This window comes from Toxotes jaculatrix, chromosome 18, assembly GCF_017976425.1.
Source record: "Toxotes jaculatrix isolate fToxJac2 chromosome 18, fToxJac2.pri, whole genome shotgun sequence".
NCBI classification, from domain to species: Eukaryota; Metazoa; Chordata; class Actinopteri; family Toxotidae; genus Toxotes; species Toxotes jaculatrix.
In genome coordinates, this window is record NC_054411.1 from 1,297,264 (window position 1) to 1,314,056 (window position 16,793).

Sequence of the window (16,793 nt, forward strand, 5' to 3'; positions counted from 1 at the left end):
TAGGGATAGGGTGAAGTTTAAGTTGAGGTAAAGCGAAACACGAGGAAACAGACTTTACATCCCCCAGTATCTGCTCCTGACTCCTCATATTTTGGCCTTTTCCCCATGCAGCTTGAACGCTGCAAAGCTGCAGTACGAATAATAATATGAAATGTGATGTACAGTAGCTCTGTCTGTAACATCATGACTCACCTCTCCCTTCAACTTTGCCAGAACAATCTCCTGAGGATGAACACCTGCACGCACACATAATGAATGAAGCACACAGACTCGCATTGGCAGCAGCAGCGTGAATGGGACCGCATGATGAGTACAGTGCATTTAGAGTGGTAACAGGTTTTAAATATAATTTCTGCAAAATGCTTTAATCCATTTGGAGCTCCATATATCCTCTAAAAAAATCACTGAATGCTTGATTTACTGGGATAAAACTAGAGTTATAAGCAGTCTACAGTATCACAATCTATACCAAAATAAATGTTAATATCCCAGAGAAATAAAACAAAACTGCTGAAAAGCCTTTAAGGGTTAAGTTTTCCACTTAATTGCTTTGTTGTTCATTAATGAGGAGGCGTCTTTGTGGCAGTGGGCCATTATGATAATATGGGCCCAGTCTCCAGAGGCATGCTGGGACATCTGGACCTGAAAAAGCTTAAAAATGTAATAACTACAAGAACCATCAAACTTTTATCTGCACACATACTGACACTACGCAGACAGGAAAATGTGTGCATGCTGCAGCAGTGCCAGGGGATTTTGATTGCACACTTCATGGTTCAGTGCTGTGAAAATAAATTCCATTAAGGCTAAGTACATAAATTCTGTTTCAAATTCATTATTGATGGAGCAGCTTCACGTTTAGCTGTTTGTGAACAGAGAAGCCTCACATGAAAAAGAAGAGACATCTGAAATTATTCTGAAAATATTAAATATGAATGGATTTTATTAAATGACAATGGAACATTTGGAACAGATCAATGGAGGATTAAATTATAAAGAAAACAATAATGCAAACATTTAATAAGCAAATTTACCAACTCAGCTGTTAGAAATGACAAATTTGTGATAAGGAGAGTAAAGAGCAGGGATTAAAGATGAAAGTTAAATAAAACTGCAATAATCTACATTAAAGGAACAGTCTGGAATCTTGGGAAATCATCTTGATGCTTCCTATTCCAGAGTCAGATGAGAAGATTTATATCAGTCTCATCTTTATGTATCTAGGGACACGTTTACGAGGTGTTAAACTACGAACCCAGCTCTACAAAAGGTGAACAAATAACCTTCACCCGGCTCCACAGCGGTTTTATGCATCATTAACCTACAACAAACTAAATTTCCAAACTGTAGGATTGCTCCTTTAAACGTGAGCCGGTTCAGGCTGAACGCTTTAAAGAATTAAAGGGAAACATTTCACTAAAAATGACACGATTAGGCACAAAAAAGCAGAATCAGACTTCATTTATAGAATGATGGTGCTGTATGACTGTTCATCTCCATCAGTAACTGACTCTCAAGAGTCAAATTCATCAAAGTAGTTCCAGTGTCTGAAGGAAATATGGCAACAAATATGGCAAAAAAAACTTTATATTTAAAAGAAATAAAAAAATCAGTTTGTCCAGTTAGTATCATTTGAACCAGGCTCATGTTAATACTAAATTATATAAAATCTAAAGGATTAAAACTGTGTACAGAGTCAGTGCAGCTGTAAATACCTGATTTCTAAGTGGAGTTCTGCCCCTTTGACAGAAGATCCAGGCTTTGAAGGAACAATTCATCCATACATGAAAACACAGTCTCATCTACTGAGCCTTGTTTCAGGTGAAGCAGCTGCAGTCAGCACTCACAGTTATTATTAATCAGCTGTTTTTTCCCACATTCACACATTTATTAAGGAGTTGTTTTGGTCCCTTGGTGTTTTGTGCTGCAGTCATGTCTGAACAAGCCTAATTTCTTATATTTGAACGAAAAAGAAAAATACCCGATGTCAGTTAAAGGGAATGTTTTCAGATCAAATGAAAGATGATCACAGCAGGTCATGACGAGCTGCTGTTTTTAGCTTTGTGGCCGACGTCGTGCTGTAAAACGTGAGTTTAGAAAAATAGAAGTGCGGTGCCCTGGCAGCTTCGGTCCAGTTAAAACACTCTCTCTCTGACGTTCTTCCCCTCTAACATGAAAGCAGCTCAGCTCAAAGGTCTTCATACCGGTTTCACCTCTGCCTCCCATTTCCCCTCTTTGCGTTCATCTGTCTGTTTCCATCTCATTATTTACTCAGTCTCTTCCCTTTCCTCTGTTCCCTCATCTCTCCTTCTCTCTCGCTCCCTCACACTTCTGGCTGCTGTCTCTCAGTCAGCCTTGGTGGTTTTGCGTCTCCAGGGGTAAATCAGCTCCCCGACAAACAGTTTCTTGACCAGCGCTGCCCACGAGTCTTTCGGGTAGCAGCTGTAAGTCGGAGTGCGGTAGGTCTGAACCACTGAGCTGCACTTCAGAGGGTTAATCTGAGGAGGAAAACAAAACAGCCTGAAATCACGCTTCACTTCACTTGAGGACTGGACAGGTCACAGAAAACTGATCAATACTAAGAGAAGTTAGAGAAGCAGTGTCAGGAAATGAAAGAGTTTTCTCCAGCTGGAGGAAAACAGCCCTGAAACTTAAACTGGATTTTTAAGAGCTGTGGTAAAACCACGAAGAGACTCAGCTGTTCTCTGAATCCAACAAACTTTAGGTTTTACATTTCAGAGCTTTAAACAGAAACCAAATGTGACCTCTCACCTCCATCAGCAGGTGAAGGGCCATCCCAGGCTCGTCACACAGCACCCTGAACTTCACACCCTCTGTAACATACATGACACACATCACAGAATAAGACCAACTGTGTCCTGACACTTTGACTGTCATTTATCCAGTCATCCATCCAGCAAAGCTGGAGAAATGTTGGTGTTAACACAGAGTTTTATATTGTTATAAATTAATGTATATAGTTGCACTAAACTCTGATCTTGGTAAAAGAACAGTAATACAGAAATAAAGTAGACAGACGATGAGGGTGATTTACCAGCCAGTCTGTAGGGCCGACAGATGCGGAGGCCCACAGCGAACAGAGGGAAGGAGTTGATGAAATCCACACTGAGGTGGAGGACGCCCTGGAAAAGCACCACCACCAGCCGCAACTGCACAACAAAGGGACACACAGGCGTCAAAAACAAACCCACTGGAAACAACAGGGGCTGGGGTCATATCGAAGCTTAGTCTTGTTGTGTTGTTATAAACTGGATATGAACCAGTCATAGCTTCCAGCCTGAAAGTCTATTATTTGCACATGTTCCCGGTTAACACCTGAGCAGATGTTAGCATCAAACATTGACTTCATGAGGATCTATTCATAACTGCCAAACACACTGCGTTTTTAAAGGCGTTTTTCTGGCTCTGCTGCAGGAAAATGATCCTCATTCCTAAACCTGCCCACAAAGCTCCGAACGACAAGCTTGTTTTTCCAGCCTGACAAACAGCCGGCAGCAGGTGACATCCAGAACTCACCTGTCTGTGCCAGTCTGTGGGTACGGTTTCCACTCCTTTACACTGCAGCACATGCTGCTTGTGCTCACCTGAATCTATAACTGCAACTAAGCATTTTTTCTTTCTTGCTTAATCCATTAATCCTTTTTTTATATATCAGAACTTAGTGAGTTAATTACCGCTGATGGCGATTTCAGAACATGATAAGCAGAATCCAGACATGGACGCCAAACAGAGCGCAGACAATGAGAATCAGACCCATTTTAATGATGGAAAAAATCAGAGACGTGGGCAGCGATTCAGAAACCTGAAACCAGGCCCGATCATGACGTGGATCTTGCTGCAGGAGCGGTCTGTCATTCTTCCATCATGAAAACTGGTCACGGCTGGAAGCTGAGGTAACTGACATGAACTGAAACGGACAACAGATGCTGTGCTCATCAGACTTTCTTCACCTGAAACTCATCTTACCAGAGTGAAGACCAGGTAGTAGAGCGCTGTCGTGGGGAGCAGGAACAGCAGGATGGTGAACAGCAGAGTCCCAATGAAGAGCTGCAGCAGCACAAGCACAAGAACACACACAGTAAACATCTAAATCTGTGTGTGTGTGTGTGTGTGTGTGTGTGTGTGTGTGTGTGTGTGTGTGTGCGCGTTACCTGGTCCAGGTCATAGGAGCAGGAGTCCACTCTCTGCCTCAGGACGTTCCACTTCTTCCCTCTGAAGAGCCTCCAGAGAGACGAGAGGCCGTAGATCTTCAGACAGTAAAGTCTGACACAAACACAAACGTCAACAAAACATTAAAAAAACATCCAACCTCACAGCAACGTTTCCCTTCCATCGTTTGATTTAAATCGACTACTGATCCATCACTACATTTAAGCTGCACTTTGATCAATTACAGAGCAAAGCAAAAAAAAAGTCAACATAAACAGGAAGTTATCTCACTTAACCTTTAACATGTAAATAAAAAAGGGGAAACAAAACAATGAAAGAGGAAAAAAACAGATTTACTGTCTGTTCATAGACCTGAGGAGAATCTGAAACTGTCACTGGGCACAAAAAGCTGTGATCTGATAAATATCTGTTTCAGTTTTCAGTGATTAATCACATTCCCATCTTAGGCGACTGTTTCTGAGTCTGCCTACAAACGGGCAGAGAAGCTTTCTGAAGCTAACTCTGAAGCATGTGGACAACTCTTCTTCATCCTCTCCGGTGTAGACGGTGAACCGTGATCACAGCAGGAGATATTTTTAGGTCCAGGCATACAGATTTAATAAGTCACCCTGACAAAGGCTCTCAGATTGAATTTAACACACACTCGCCCATATTCCAAGAGCTGTTTGAGCATAAATATGTAACAAGGAAAATGGGTAATATTTCATTATGCACCACGGGCGAGGGAGCCAACCTATCTTTAGAGCAGATGCATAATTTAGTCGCTGCTCTCTCCTCCAACATGCAGCACTATTATCACAGAGTTCAGACTTCCATTACACCGCGCATCAGACTCAGCAGAGATCTACAGCCAGCACCGGTTTAATCAAACAAGATGCGTTTACCTGAGCCACCTGGCATACGCCCGCTCTGAAATGCACGAGCAGACGAACACGCTCACAATAACAACGCTGAAATTTAATGATTGTTCAGATATTTCATCCAAAACCACAAATCTCCACCTCACAGAGGCACAAGAGGAAAAGTGAGAGGATCACAGAAGTCTCTAGGATTCATCATCTGGAGACCATGAAGGTCTGTGCAAAGTTCATGGAACTTCATCTAAGAGTCGTTTAGATATTTCATCCGGACTGACTGACCATGAGACCAACACTGCCACGCCTGGAGCAACGAGTGTGGCTAAAAATAAGCATAAAAATATGTTTTAAAAAACAAAGAAATCACAAACATAAATCTGAGCATCTTAAGGATCCAGTGACGTGGTTAAAATGATCTTTTGGACATCTCTGAATGTCAGACAGGAGATCAATTCTTTGCCTTCATGGCTTTCACAGTTTAAAACCCTGTAATCTTTATCTCTTATTGATAATACTGATATTTTCCTAAAGAGAACAGGAGGAGCAAACATGCTGAGCGAACTGAGGAGCAGAAGAAGAAAGTGTGTGCACCAACTGAAGCAGACTGAAGGGAGAAACAAGAAGCACTAAATTATTTTTTACAACCATCTGACGCAGTTATGTAACAGTGACATAAAGCGAAACATCCTGTTCTGCGTGTCGGATGATTTATGTGTTGTTGTACCAGATAAAATTAAAGGCGTCGTAACAATGGTATTCTCCACTTTCTCTGCTGTCTCTCTGGGACACAAACAGCACAGCTACTTTTGATATATGTGAATACTTCATGTGTGCCTGAGTTTTTTCTGTTGTTGTTTATACTTTGGCTCATTTCCTAAACCACACGTCTGTGTTTTTGTTTTCTGCCATATCCCACTGAATAACTGTATATTTTAAGACGAGGCAAAAAACATCATTCACTGAAGTACTGACATGATTATTTCTGATAAAACGAATGCCCTCAAATAACGGCAGGGTCCATAAGGCAATAAAGTCAGGTGGTCTGTCATCCTGCTCGATGCCTCCTAACACTAAAATCAGGTGAAAACGTCCATGTGTACGCAGGAAGAAAAATCAGCATCTTAGGACAGACTGCCATGAAACCTCAGGCAACCAGGAGAAGGTTTAAGGGTCGATAAGAAACTGTAATTAAAGCAAAGGGTTGGAAAAACTGCCCCCTGCAGGTCAAACTAAAATAAAGCATCTCACAAAAATCCATGGTGTGACGTTGTTCCACTGACACCTGACGGTGCACATACGCCATTGTTCTCAAATACAAACTGCTAATGCAGTATATTATGATAATGAGTATGTAGCACATACCGTGTACAACTGCTGCTCTGGTATTCACTGTTCACAGATGCTGCAGCTCTGAAGCTAAACTTTAATCATTCTGTGAGTGGAATCAGTGTGTAAGGTCTGCAGAGCTGCATCACATTTATACCACGAAGCTCCCTCTGTTCGGGAGTCACACACTTTTTACAGCACAGACAGATTAAATCTGGCAAAGAGTTCACAGCAGCTGCTCTTTGGACAGGTTTAAATTCAGTCCTCTCTACTTTTCAGTCCCAAAATTAGGTCCAACCTGTTCTTCATTTTCTAATACAGACTCATTTTCTAATACAGGTTCTTTGTTTAATTGTAGTGAAAAACCGAGCATAGAAAAGAAACTGAACCTGTGCCGAGGTCTCACCTGGCTCCGTAGACATAGAAGCAGTAGATGTGGAAGGTGAGCAGGGCCACCATGTCAGAGAGCAGCGAAAGGGCAAAGGTCAGGCCCAGGCAGGCTGACAGGCCTCCATACCAGAGGATGCCCTCGATGAAGGGAGACATCAGGTGGATGTAGCCTGGAGGGACAGATTATACAAATATCAAGGTGAAAGACCAGGATGATGTGTGTGTGTGTGTGTGTGTGTATGTGTGTGTGTATGTGTGTGTGTGTTGTTGCGTGACTCACTGATCCACAGGTGAATGTGGTAGAGAAAGAAGCGTCCCAGAACCTGATCCAGGGCCCGGTTCATCTTCAGCCCTGCAGGAGCTCCCATCAGCCACTGCAGCAGCTCCTCCAGCTCTTTAGCCACATGCTGCACAAAAAACAAAAAGAGTTTAACAGCAGCACAAAGGAAATCTGTTATTATTACACTGAGTCTGGTCAGTGAAAAAACTTGATAGGTTCCATTTTCAATGCGTCAGACAACAATGTGCTTTGTTCTATGATTTATTACCTCAGTAACACACACTTACGTCTGCTGCAGGCACCAGTGTGTTCGCTAACATGCTGATGTGGTTGTCTTTGTAGAGCCACGAGATGAGCAACATGCCGAGAGCGACGTCCACGAGGAACGACACCACGATGTTGGCTTTTCTATGGACAGAGGACACAAAGGTAACAACAGGGGAGGAGCAGTCTGACCCAGACCTACGCCCCTACACAGGTGTGCTGAGGTTCTTAGAGAGAGATGTTCCAAACAGAGGAGCCACGTGCACAGAAAAGTCATTTAGATTTTTCTAAACTCGCCTCATGAACTGTGTGTGTCCACCAGCCGGTTTGGGTGAGCCGAGTGTCCTCATGTGTTCGGTTCTGTAGCTCAGCTGGACACATGTGGACAGTTTACTGGACAGGAATCGGAGCGGATACAGACTGAAGATCCTGGAGATGAAACATGACAATGACGTGATGAGGGTGAAATGACTAATCAGATGTCAGTCATTCTCGTTTACCTCTCACACAACCATCACACTAACCATCAGTGGTTACAGATCTGTTGTAAACTGATGAATTCTACATCTAGTTTTGACGTAACTGTGAAAGAACATGTTACTTACTGAAAGCAGCATAATGCTTTATTTTTTTCAGGATAACAACTTAACCATTAACAACACAGCAGCTTTTTGTAAATCAGCTGATCTATGACTCGTTTCAGCTCTAGTTTCTCTCCTCTCACCGAATGTTACAGATCCACGTCCATATGGACAGCAGCCAGGTGATGAGCAAGCAGAGCGGGACAGAGGCCTGTTTGAGCAGCTCCACTATGATGCTGGCCTCGCGACCTTCAGACTGCCAGTGTGTCGACTTCAGCGGCGCGTCGTCGTACTTGTCCAGGAAGAACAGAGGCTGGCTGCGAGCCACCGTCTGGAACATCTGGACCAGAGGAGAGAAGTTTACATCAACCTGCTACCTGAACTGAGAGGACGTTCAGAGGAATCAAAGCTAAATATTAAGCTTTTAGATGAAGAACTTCAGAAAACGTGAGTAAGACGAATACTAACACTAACAGGTTTTTTTCCTGCAGTTCTCTGCTCTCTGTGTTGTACCTGTCTCAGCTCAGACGGTGGATCAGTTTTGGGATCAGGAACTCCATTCTCGATTGGGTGAAGCTGCGACTGCATCACCTTCCTCTGCTCGTAGTGGACAAAGATCACCTCCTCCTCCTCCTCCCCCTGTTCCCCCTCATCCTTCTTCTTTTGTACCTTCTGCCGAGTTGCTCTTCCATCTGGAGGAGTGATAAATTCATTTTCAGTTCCTGACTGATTAAAAAACATGAACAGAAAATCCCCAGTGGGCCCATTTCATGTCAAAAAACGCCCCCAAACCAAATGATGGGACATAACCTGTAACTAGAGATGAGCATTTAACATCTGATATTTCTGTCTGTCCTAAACTCACCCAGCAGAAACCTCTGGTACTACTGCAGAAACCCAGTGAATATCAGTGTGGTGGTCTTACTCTGATCCGGGTTGAGGATGTCGCAGGTGAAGCCTGTCTTGCCTATCTGGCGGCTGATCTGGAGCCAGCGCTCCTGGGGGAAGATGGTGCTGAGGTCTCTGAGGAAGCTCTCCATGCCCTCCTGACCCTCTTTGGGTAAACTCCATGAGCCCAGGACTGACAGCTCCACCCTGCTCTGAGCCTGCATCTGGGAGAGAATGACAGAGTAAGGCCAGATGGTTAGGATTAAAAGTTTTCATTTTAGTTTATTTGTAAAAATGAAACCAGAAGATATGTCATCTCCGACCGTCTTTCACCCAGACCTGAGAGGACACAGAGGCCTGTCCTGCTGCACTGACCTGCTGGATGTACTGTTTGACCTGTCCGGGGATGAACGGGTAGTGGACGACCGCCAGCACCACGGCTGAGTTATGACCGGCGATCCAGCGGCCAACCAGCAGCCCGCTGTCCGCCCGGTTACAGCACTGTGGGAAGAAGATCTTCAGCACCATGATTTCACTGCTGTTCAATGTTCAGCCTCCAGCAGCTCTGATGATCTGAGAGACACGAGAAAAGACAAACAATAAACAATACTAAATGTCTCCATTTTTAAAGGGAGTTTGGAGAACGAACGGAGTGTAACGGGGCTTTACTGCCGGCCTCCTTTTTTTGCCCTTCAAATATCGAGCCTGTATCTTGTTGTTGTGGCAACATACAAACCCCGGGGCAGGATTACCATTGATTTCAGTGACAACAGAGTCAACGAGCGAGCTGGAACAGCAAAGTAGGTTAGCTGCAGAGCTAGCTGGCGAAGGGCTAATGAAGGGGAAATCCCTGCTCCAAGTTCACCAGAGTCCATTAAAGAAACACCTAATTATCTCCCTAACGCTACAGCGGACTGTGTGTAAAGCCGGTGTGGATGTAAGATATGAGTTTTATTCATTATGTTCCTACCTTATCTCCAACACAGGCTTTCACCTTCCATCTGAGACGTCGAGTACAGTTCAGCTATGTACAAACCGCCGCCATGACATTTGTTGACAGTCCATTGTATAAAACGCTCCGGTGAGAAACAAACGTTGGTGTGCGTTCCGTTTATCAAACTGTCCCTCCCGCTGTTTGAGCTGACACCAATTAGGGAAAAAAAGTTTTTTAAATTGTTTATTTAAATCTAAAACATTTTTCTTTTAAACCGGATCGGGTCAATTCAGTTTGGTCACTTTCATTTGAAGATCATGAACATTTATTACTATTTATTATTATTACTACTATTTTCGATATACACATTGAAATTTCGTGTTACAGGTTGCGCGCGCGCACACACACGCACACACACACACACACACACACAAGAAAAAACAGAAATTCATCATGTAATAGTAATAATTTGCTACTCACCAGTAAATGCTGATTGTGTGTCTGTCTGTGTGTCTGTGTGTGTGTGTCTGTGTGTGCGCTGCTGTCTCTGCCGTCAGAGTTGTGGGTGAATGAGGAGTTGGCCCAACTGTAAAGAGTTTTATCTCCTCCTGCAGTGACACAGCAAGAAAAGAGCGGCATGAAAACCTCCAAGAATAAAATCAGATTATTAATCAGATTATTAGCATCAAACCCTGTAAGGCTTAAATGTCAAGCCACAGGGACAAAAAGTCACGAAAGAGATTTTGAGGCTTTGTGTTGTTTAAAAAATAAAATAAAATAAAGACCAAGAAAAAAAAAAGATTAAGATTAAAACAAAGTAAATGTCTTTATTTTTATAATGATTTTTAATTACTCAAAGCATGTAATGGCTTTGTGTGTTTGTTTTGTATTAGTGTGAGTATTTCACTGTAAATGTGGATATTTGAAGTTTGCTCCAAGGTTTTCAGCTCTTGTAAATGATTTGCAACTTTCCCTTAAATCGTTTTTTTCTTGTTTTTTCCTTTAAATTTTGTTCTTTGAATCGTTTTTTCAGACCTTATTTCTTAGAGTTTGGTTTTTTTGTTTTATGTTTTACACAGATAAATGTGTTCGTCGGTTAATTGATTAAAACAATGAAGAAAAAACTACACTACTCTTTAGCCCTAGCGAAAGGCGATCGCGGTGGATTATGGGTAAGCAGGAAGTAAACAAACACATGTCGAAGATGGGGCTTTCAGGGCAGGAAAGCTCAGACCAAACTAAAGTAAAAAAGACGGACATTTTAAAAGATTTCCAGCTGTTCTTTTTCTCTATGAGTCGTTTGGCTTCGTTTCCCTGGACAGTGAGTATGACATCCTGCACAGAGGCATCCGCGCCAAACTCCAACACTGGTTCTGCTACATTAGCTAATAAACCTCATGAAAGGTAGCGTTTCAAACAAATCACAGCCTCTTCATCATTCCTGACTGATCATTTCTACTTTTACAGTTTCTAGAAAAAGACCTTCAGAGCAACAAATCACCAGAATTCATTTCAGATATCTTGAAGCAGGTAAGGGCACACAAACCTGTCCTGGTGTTGTCCTCCGTTATCAGTTAAACTAACAGTAATCTGTCTTTGATGTTGTTTTCAGACGTGTCTTCACTCTCTGTGCAGAAAGTTTCCACCATCAGTCAGATACAGGAGGCTGTTCCTCTCTGAGCTCATCAGACGGGTTGGTGGTTTGTCCAAACGTCTTACAGAAACCCATCTGAAATGATATTGCAGCAGCACAGCCAAAGTCTCATTACAAAAGTGAAAGATTCCTGTGAGTGACGTGTTGTGTCTCCACAGCAGGAGGCTGCAGGCTGTGATCCTCTGGACGAGCTGTACGATGCTCTGGCTGAGGTGGTGGGAACTGAAGACACGACCGAGTGCTACAAGAGCTACTTACTGGTACCAAACACCCACCACTCAATATATAGGACATTTGTTGGGGACTGTTTTCTGTGATTATCTGGGGCAGTAGGACAGCCAAGTGAAAATAAACTAAAGTGTGTGTTCATGGTGATGAAGGAACAAAAAAAAGTTGCAGATGGTGGTGAGACGGCTCCTGAAAGCTCTCAGAAAACTAAAAGTATAATCATTTAACCTGAAGGAAAACATTTTGTGTTGTATTTATGGTATTTGGCAGGTTCACAGTCTGATTTCTGATGCTGCATCCATTGTCCATTCTTCCTTTCACCTTGGTCCGTGTCCCGCAGCCCTGTGGTGAAGCTGTCAGCCTGTTGGAAAACGTTGCTCTGATCTCAGAGGGAACCACGGGTCTGGTGACCTGGGAGGCCGCACTCTACCTGGCCGAGTGGGCTCTGGATCACCAGCAGGCCTTCACAGGCAGGTAAGATTAGGAGATCGATACCACATGCATACACGTCTGTATGCTAACCATGATGCCTGAGCCAACAACCAGTTAGCTTAGCTCAGCACAGAGACTGGAGGCAGGTGGTAGTGAAGATGAAATTAGAAGAAGCCACTGCACCTGTCCAAGAAAAAGTCTGACACATAAACCTGTAAAACCGTAGATGGTTGTTTTAACATTTTGTTTCTTGTTCAGATTAAACAAATGAGATGTAACATATTAATCAGTGAACTACAGAGGTTCAGGTCGGTGGATTTCATTGTCTTTGGACTGAGGCAGGCAGCCTGTCCCCCTGTTTCCAGTCTTCCAGATTTACATTAAACCTGCTGTTTTCCGTCCTCCTCCTGTCTGCAGGACGGTTCTGGAGCTGGGCAGCGGTGTGGGGTTGACCGGTATCACCATCTGTCGCTCCTGCAGCCCGAGCAGATTCGTCTTCAGCGACTGTCACCCGAGCGTCCTGCAGAAGCTGAGAGCCAACGTCCAGCTGAACGGGCTGACTGAGCAGATGAGTCCCACAGTCAGTGTGGAGGAGCTGGACTGGACGACAGCGACGGAGGAGCAGTTTAAACAGATCGGGGCTGACACTGTCATCGCTGCAGGTCAGAGTTCAGTCTTATTCTTTGCCAGGACCATGTGTGGACAGAGAACATGTAGGCCACTTACCGAAACCTTACAGATGTTAAATCCCTGTTTTCCAGATGTGGTGTATGACCCCGACATCGTGGGAAGTCTGGTGAAGCTGCTGTCCCAGATCCTGAGGTCTTCCTCTTCTGAAGTCCTCCCTGAGGTCCTCATCTGCTCCACCATAAGAAACCCGGAGACTTACAGCAGCTTTAAGCAGCAGCTGGGTGAGAGACCTCTGACAGGAGGTTCTGTCAGAGTAAAATCAGGCTTCATTGTTCTCTTACAACACTACAACTTTCTTACTTTCTTAAATAAAGAAAGAAGGATTCGATCATTCTCCACCAGGATCCTGACTCTGTTGGACCATTTGAATTCAGTGTCCTTTATACATGAGGTGGAAACAGGTGGTTGGATGAACAGTATGTGTAGAGTTACAGTTTATTCAGGTCTGTTCTTCTGTGAAATGACCTGCTACCTGTAACTACAGTTTTCCAGCTTAAACGAACTGACTGATTATCTGTTTTTACAGGAAATGCAGGAATCAGCCATCATGTGATCACAGGACCTGTCGGCCACGTGTTTCCTTACAACAGACTCTCCTCCATAGAAATGATTCAACTGTACAGATGAAACAATAAAGATTTTATTTACAAACATACGTCGTATCAAAGTTTCTTTTATACATTCAAGTTCTCTGCTCTGAATCCTCCACCTTCACACTACGAGACCGTAAACAAACAAGCTCCTCCAGATATTCTAACACCACCTCCCTGCCCTTCAGCCAACAACAACATTTTAGGTATTGGTCCTTAAAAAAACCGAACCCGGTGTTTATCTCGGAGCAGCAATGAGAGGCAGGACGTTCTGGTCCCAGTTGTCGTCCCAGCGCTGCCCTCTGCTGGTGCGGAGGTTCCTCCTGAACAAACCCAGTCTCCCCTCTGAACTGGGAAACTCTGACAGGAGAGACTGAAAACACACCAACACAAATCCACATTTTAACTACACATTAAACACATTAAAAACAACACACTGAAGTGTCGCCCGCTCACCTTCAGCTGCTCAGCGAGCTCCTGAGAGTCTCTGAAGATCAGCCCGTTCTCCCCGTGTTTCACCAGCTCATGTAAACTGAGGAGAACAGACAGCCGAGTTATCCCGTGTTACACGTACACATCCACGTTTCAACCATCAGTTTGTTCTGACCGCGCCGGCGAAAAATTCCTGCCTCATCATTTTGGGTGAATCTGAGCTGAAAACCTTCAGGCTGCTGCGACACTGATCTGTCACTGCACAGACAGACTTCTGAGCCTTGCTATTTGAGTTCTTATGTCTCCGCTCATTCATAATTTACTGAGAACATAACTGTCAGTGTAATGTCTGATGGGACACGGGGATGGAAGTAAACTGATTTCTTCCCAGTCTTCAAGGAGGTTGCTGCTGAAAACTGAGCCACTGAGCCAATCCATTTCCATTTCATTATTTTCTCTCAGAGCAGCTCAGCGTGGCTGCACCTCGGTCAGTCCGGTCTGCGGCGTCCACTTTGGCTCTGTCTGTATTTGCACATGTAAAATCGAAATCAGAAATCCACTGACACGATGCTCACCAGTCGAAGTGGATAGCACAGACGGGCAGACAGCAGCCGAACATGTCCACCACCTTCATGGGCAGGTCCAGTCCGCTGGATGACTTGTGGAGACAAACGCCCAGGTCTGCTGAACCTGGAGGACGGAACCATTAATAAGTTAAAAGTTAAAAAGAAACTCCACATGTTAAACTGCCATCAGATTAATGCACAGAGGAGCGTGTCTGTCAGGGGCCAAACACAGGAAGAACTGAATGTGAAGTCTGTGTCAGTCTTACCTAATAAAACTGGATAGTCTTCTGCCTCCAGCCAGGGAGTGCAGATCTGCACATGTTCTAAATGCAAAGAGTCTATCAGCTTCCTGTAGTGTTGTTTCTGAGGACCTTTACCTGCGCGCGCACACACACACACACACACACACACACAAATGAAAAACCACGTTGGTATCAGACATGTGGACGGACGGTGAGGCAGCAGAGCAGTTTACCTGTGATCACACAGACCAAAGATGGTAACGAAGCTCCTTCTTTAATAAAACCTTCGTACTCTGTAGAGAACAAACAGGTGAGAGCTGATGAAACATTCTGTAAAATGTATGTAACATAATGTAAAGAGCAGCAGTTTAAAACCTGTCGTACCTTCCAGAGCCTTCAGCAGGATGGAGAAATCCTCATCCTCTGTGGACACAAAGTAAACGTGTTTGATTGTAAGCAGCTAATCACAGACGTGTTTGGGATCAATGACTCATTGTAATGAACATCATCTCGTCCTCTGACCTGTCCAGCTGGTGCTGCTGAGCAGCAGCGCCGGTCGCTCTGTCCTCAAAGTCACAGAGTTATCAGTGAGATCACGAACTGAGAAGATTGTCCTCTCCACCTCCACCTCACCCTCAGACCTGAAAACACACAACAGGTCAGTGACCCAGTGTGTTACTACAGCTACCTGGCAACCTGACTTTTCCCCTAATTCACTTTAATTTAGCTTTTCTCACACACTGCACGACAACATCACATACAGTGGTTACTCTAAAAATAGGACTTGATGATACTTTTACAGGTAGAAATGAAATCGTTCTGCTCTCTCTCTCACCCTCTGTGCTGGAACTGAGGATACGTGTTGGCCAGTCTCACGAAGAGCTCGTGCTGCAGCTTCACTGGAGTCTCTCTGAAGATGGAGGCTGGTCTGTCGTATAGAGTCGTCGCCCTGCAAAGGGACATTTGCAGTTGTTAGTTTCATTGCTGATGATGTGTCAGTGTGTTGTTGTGATAAGAACAAAACAAATCACACTTGATGCCCCAGTTTTTCTGCAGGTCGTCCTTCATCGCTTTGGTAACACACAGGTTGTGAGATGCCAAAGGCCCGAAGACGTGCTCATACCTGGAAGAAGATGAGAATAAAACAGGAATCGTACAAACATATCAGTACCAAGCCTGAGCACCATCAACTCAGGATAACTCAGCTGCACAGTACTGAAGCAGCACTGACCACTTGGCCAGTCGCACCACCGGGTGTCTCTGGCCGTGACTCAGGGCCATGATGGTGTAGCCGTAGTTGTGCCAGTCGATGATGAAGTCGCTGCCACGCAGGACGCACACGAACCAGGCCACTGCGATACCGGGCAGACCAGGGGGATTCTGGGACACGAGCACAGGGAATCTTAAAAAGCAGAATATCCAGGACCGTAAAACCGATGAACGTCTCTTACAGAAACACACTGTTCACCACAGCTGGGAGGATCCAACCGACCTGCAGCAGAACATGAGACTGCAGCTCCGTCCTCAGCAGCACGAGAAGCAGCTGCAGACACTGAAGCAGCACCTTCGTCACATACGTGAGGAGCTTCGGTCCCACTGGGAAAAGACACAGCACTTTGTAAAAACAATCCCAGAAACACGCACACGACACCTCTGCTCACGCGGTGCTGCTTACCTCGCACACCTTTCACCTCTGCTATGGGCACTATCCTGATGTTCTCCTCTCTCAGCACATCTGGATGAGGTTTGGTGTCTGAAGAGAGAAACACACGAACTGATGAGAGATGAGACCTGCTGAGGCTGTACATGTTCAGTTCCGGTGTGTGTATGGAGACAGGTAATGATTGACGGTTTGACGGTTTGACGCTCAGGTGTTGTGTGCGGTGGTCTCACCTACAAACCCGACAAAAGTCACGTTATATCCGTGTTTGCTGAGGGACAAGGCGTGATACTGCATCCGTGGACTGCGACCGATGTCCCCCAGCACCAGCACACACACCCGCCGCTCAGTCCCACCGTCCCGCTGCCGCAAGCTCCGCACCCACAGCAACGCCAGCACGGTGACACCAGTCAGACACAGGACCGGCCCGGGTCCGCGCGGCCCTGTCACAGAAAATACCGCTAACAGCGCCGCAGTTAGCGCAAAAGCCGTCAGGCAGGCTGTCCCGCTTCCGAGCGACGCCATGTTTGTTTGTAATTTGTGATGACGTGGCTGAGTGAAGGGGGAGGAGCCTCGGATTTAAAGGGA

General features: G+C 44.7%; 3 protein-coding genes across 5 annotated transcripts; 1 reads left to right on the forward strand and 2 right to left on the reverse strand.

The window, feature by feature from the left end:
* Positions 1 to 923: 923 nt before the first annotated feature.
* pigq (phosphatidylinositol glycan anchor biosynthesis, class Q) lies at positions 924 to 10,312 on the reverse strand. 2 transcript variants are annotated; one of them, XM_041063130.1, is made up of 14 exons: positions 10,192 to 10,312; positions 9,153 to 9,350; positions 8,815 to 9,001; positions 8,403 to 8,581; positions 8,033 to 8,229; positions 7,606 to 7,737; positions 7,332 to 7,452; positions 7,045 to 7,171; positions 6,781 to 6,934; positions 4,173 to 4,284; positions 3,988 to 4,068; positions 3,056 to 3,170; positions 2,773 to 2,834; positions 924 to 2,498 (listed from the first exon to the last, which is right to left on the reverse strand). In XM_041063130.1, the coding sequence occupies exons 2-14, from the start codon at positions 9,303 to 9,305 to the stop codon at positions 2,346 to 2,348; spliced, it is 1,773 nt and encodes a 590-aa protein (XP_040919064.1). In that variant the 5' UTR covers positions 9,306 to 9,350; positions 10,192 to 10,312; the 3' UTR covers positions 924 to 2,345. The 2 variants fall into 2 exon arrangements, with proteins under 2 accessions (XP_040919064.1, XP_040919063.1); XM_041063129.1 differs by lacking the exon at positions 10,192 to 10,312 and adding an exon at positions 9,748 to 9,882.
* A 567-nt stretch (positions 10,313 to 10,879) lies between these two features.
* On the forward strand, positions 10,880 to 13,370 carry eef2kmt (eukaryotic elongation factor 2 lysine methyltransferase). Of its 2 annotated transcripts, none has more exons than XM_041063132.1 (8): positions 10,880 to 11,032; positions 11,179 to 11,241; positions 11,324 to 11,404; positions 11,524 to 11,625; positions 11,934 to 12,067; positions 12,443 to 12,687; positions 12,787 to 12,936; positions 13,242 to 13,370. In XM_041063132.1, exons 1-8 carry the CDS (start codon positions 10,880 to 10,882, stop codon positions 13,340 to 13,342), a joined length of 1,029 nt encoding a protein of 342 aa, XP_040919066.1. In that variant the 3' UTR covers positions 13,343 to 13,370. The 2 variants fall into 2 exon arrangements, with proteins under 2 accessions (XP_040919066.1, XP_040919067.1); XM_041063133.1 differs by having other exon boundaries at positions 10,895 to 11,032; positions 11,527 to 11,625.
* On the reverse strand, positions 13,336 to 16,753 carry alg1 (ALG1 chitobiosyldiphosphodolichol beta-mannosyltransferase). The gene is made up of 13 exons (XM_041063134.1): positions 16,439 to 16,753; positions 16,221 to 16,298; positions 16,038 to 16,141; positions 15,777 to 15,925; positions 15,579 to 15,668; positions 15,381 to 15,494; positions 15,068 to 15,186; positions 14,930 to 14,968; positions 14,779 to 14,838; positions 14,570 to 14,680; positions 14,313 to 14,427; positions 13,762 to 13,837; positions 13,336 to 13,678 (listed from the first exon to the last, which is right to left on the reverse strand). Exons 1-13 carry the CDS (start codon positions 16,728 to 16,730, stop codon positions 13,544 to 13,546), a joined length of 1,482 nt encoding a protein of 493 aa, XP_040919068.1. The 5' UTR covers positions 16,731 to 16,753; the 3' UTR covers positions 13,336 to 13,543.
* Between the last annotated feature and the right edge of the window lie 40 nt (positions 16,754 to 16,793).

Bases quoted from the DNA above. Each gene is read 5' to 3' on its own strand.
- pigq (XM_041063130.1), bottom strand. From the start codon at position 9,305: ATGGTGCTGAAGATCTTCTTCCCACAGTGCTGTAACCGGGCGGACAGC. The intron at 9,002-9,152 runs GTCAGTGCAGCA...ATTCTCTCCCAG, and splicing joins TCAAACAGTACATCCAGCAG to ATGCAGGCTCAGAGCAGGGT. The intron at 4,069-4,172 runs GTAACGCGCACA...GTGCTGCTGCAG, and splicing joins GCTCCTATGACCTGGACCAG to CTCTTCATTGGGACTCTGCT.
- alg1 (XM_041063134.1), bottom strand. From the start codon at position 16,730: ATGGCGTCGCTCGGAAGCGGGACAGCCTGCCTGACGGCTTTTGCGCTA. The intron at 15,495-15,578 runs GTGTGATTTGTT...GTCCCTTTGCAG, and splicing joins CAGAAAAACTGGGGCATCAA to GGCGACGACTCTATACGACA. The intron at 14,681-14,778 runs GTAAACTGCTCT...GTGCGCGCGCAG, and splicing joins TTTGGTCTGTGTGATCACAG to GTAAAGGTCCTCAGAAACAA.
- eef2kmt (XM_041063132.1), top strand. From the start codon at position 10,880: ATGGGTAAGCAGGAAGTAAACAAACACATGTCGAAGATGGGGCTTTCA. The intron at 12,688-12,786 runs GTCAGAGTTCAG...CCTGTTTTCCAG, and splicing joins TGACACTGTCATCGCTGCAG to ATGTGGTGTATGACCCCGAC. The intron at 12,937-13,241 runs GTGAGAGACCTC...CTGTTTTTACAG, and splicing joins CAGCTTTAAGCAGCAGCTGG to GAAATGCAGGAATCAGCCAT.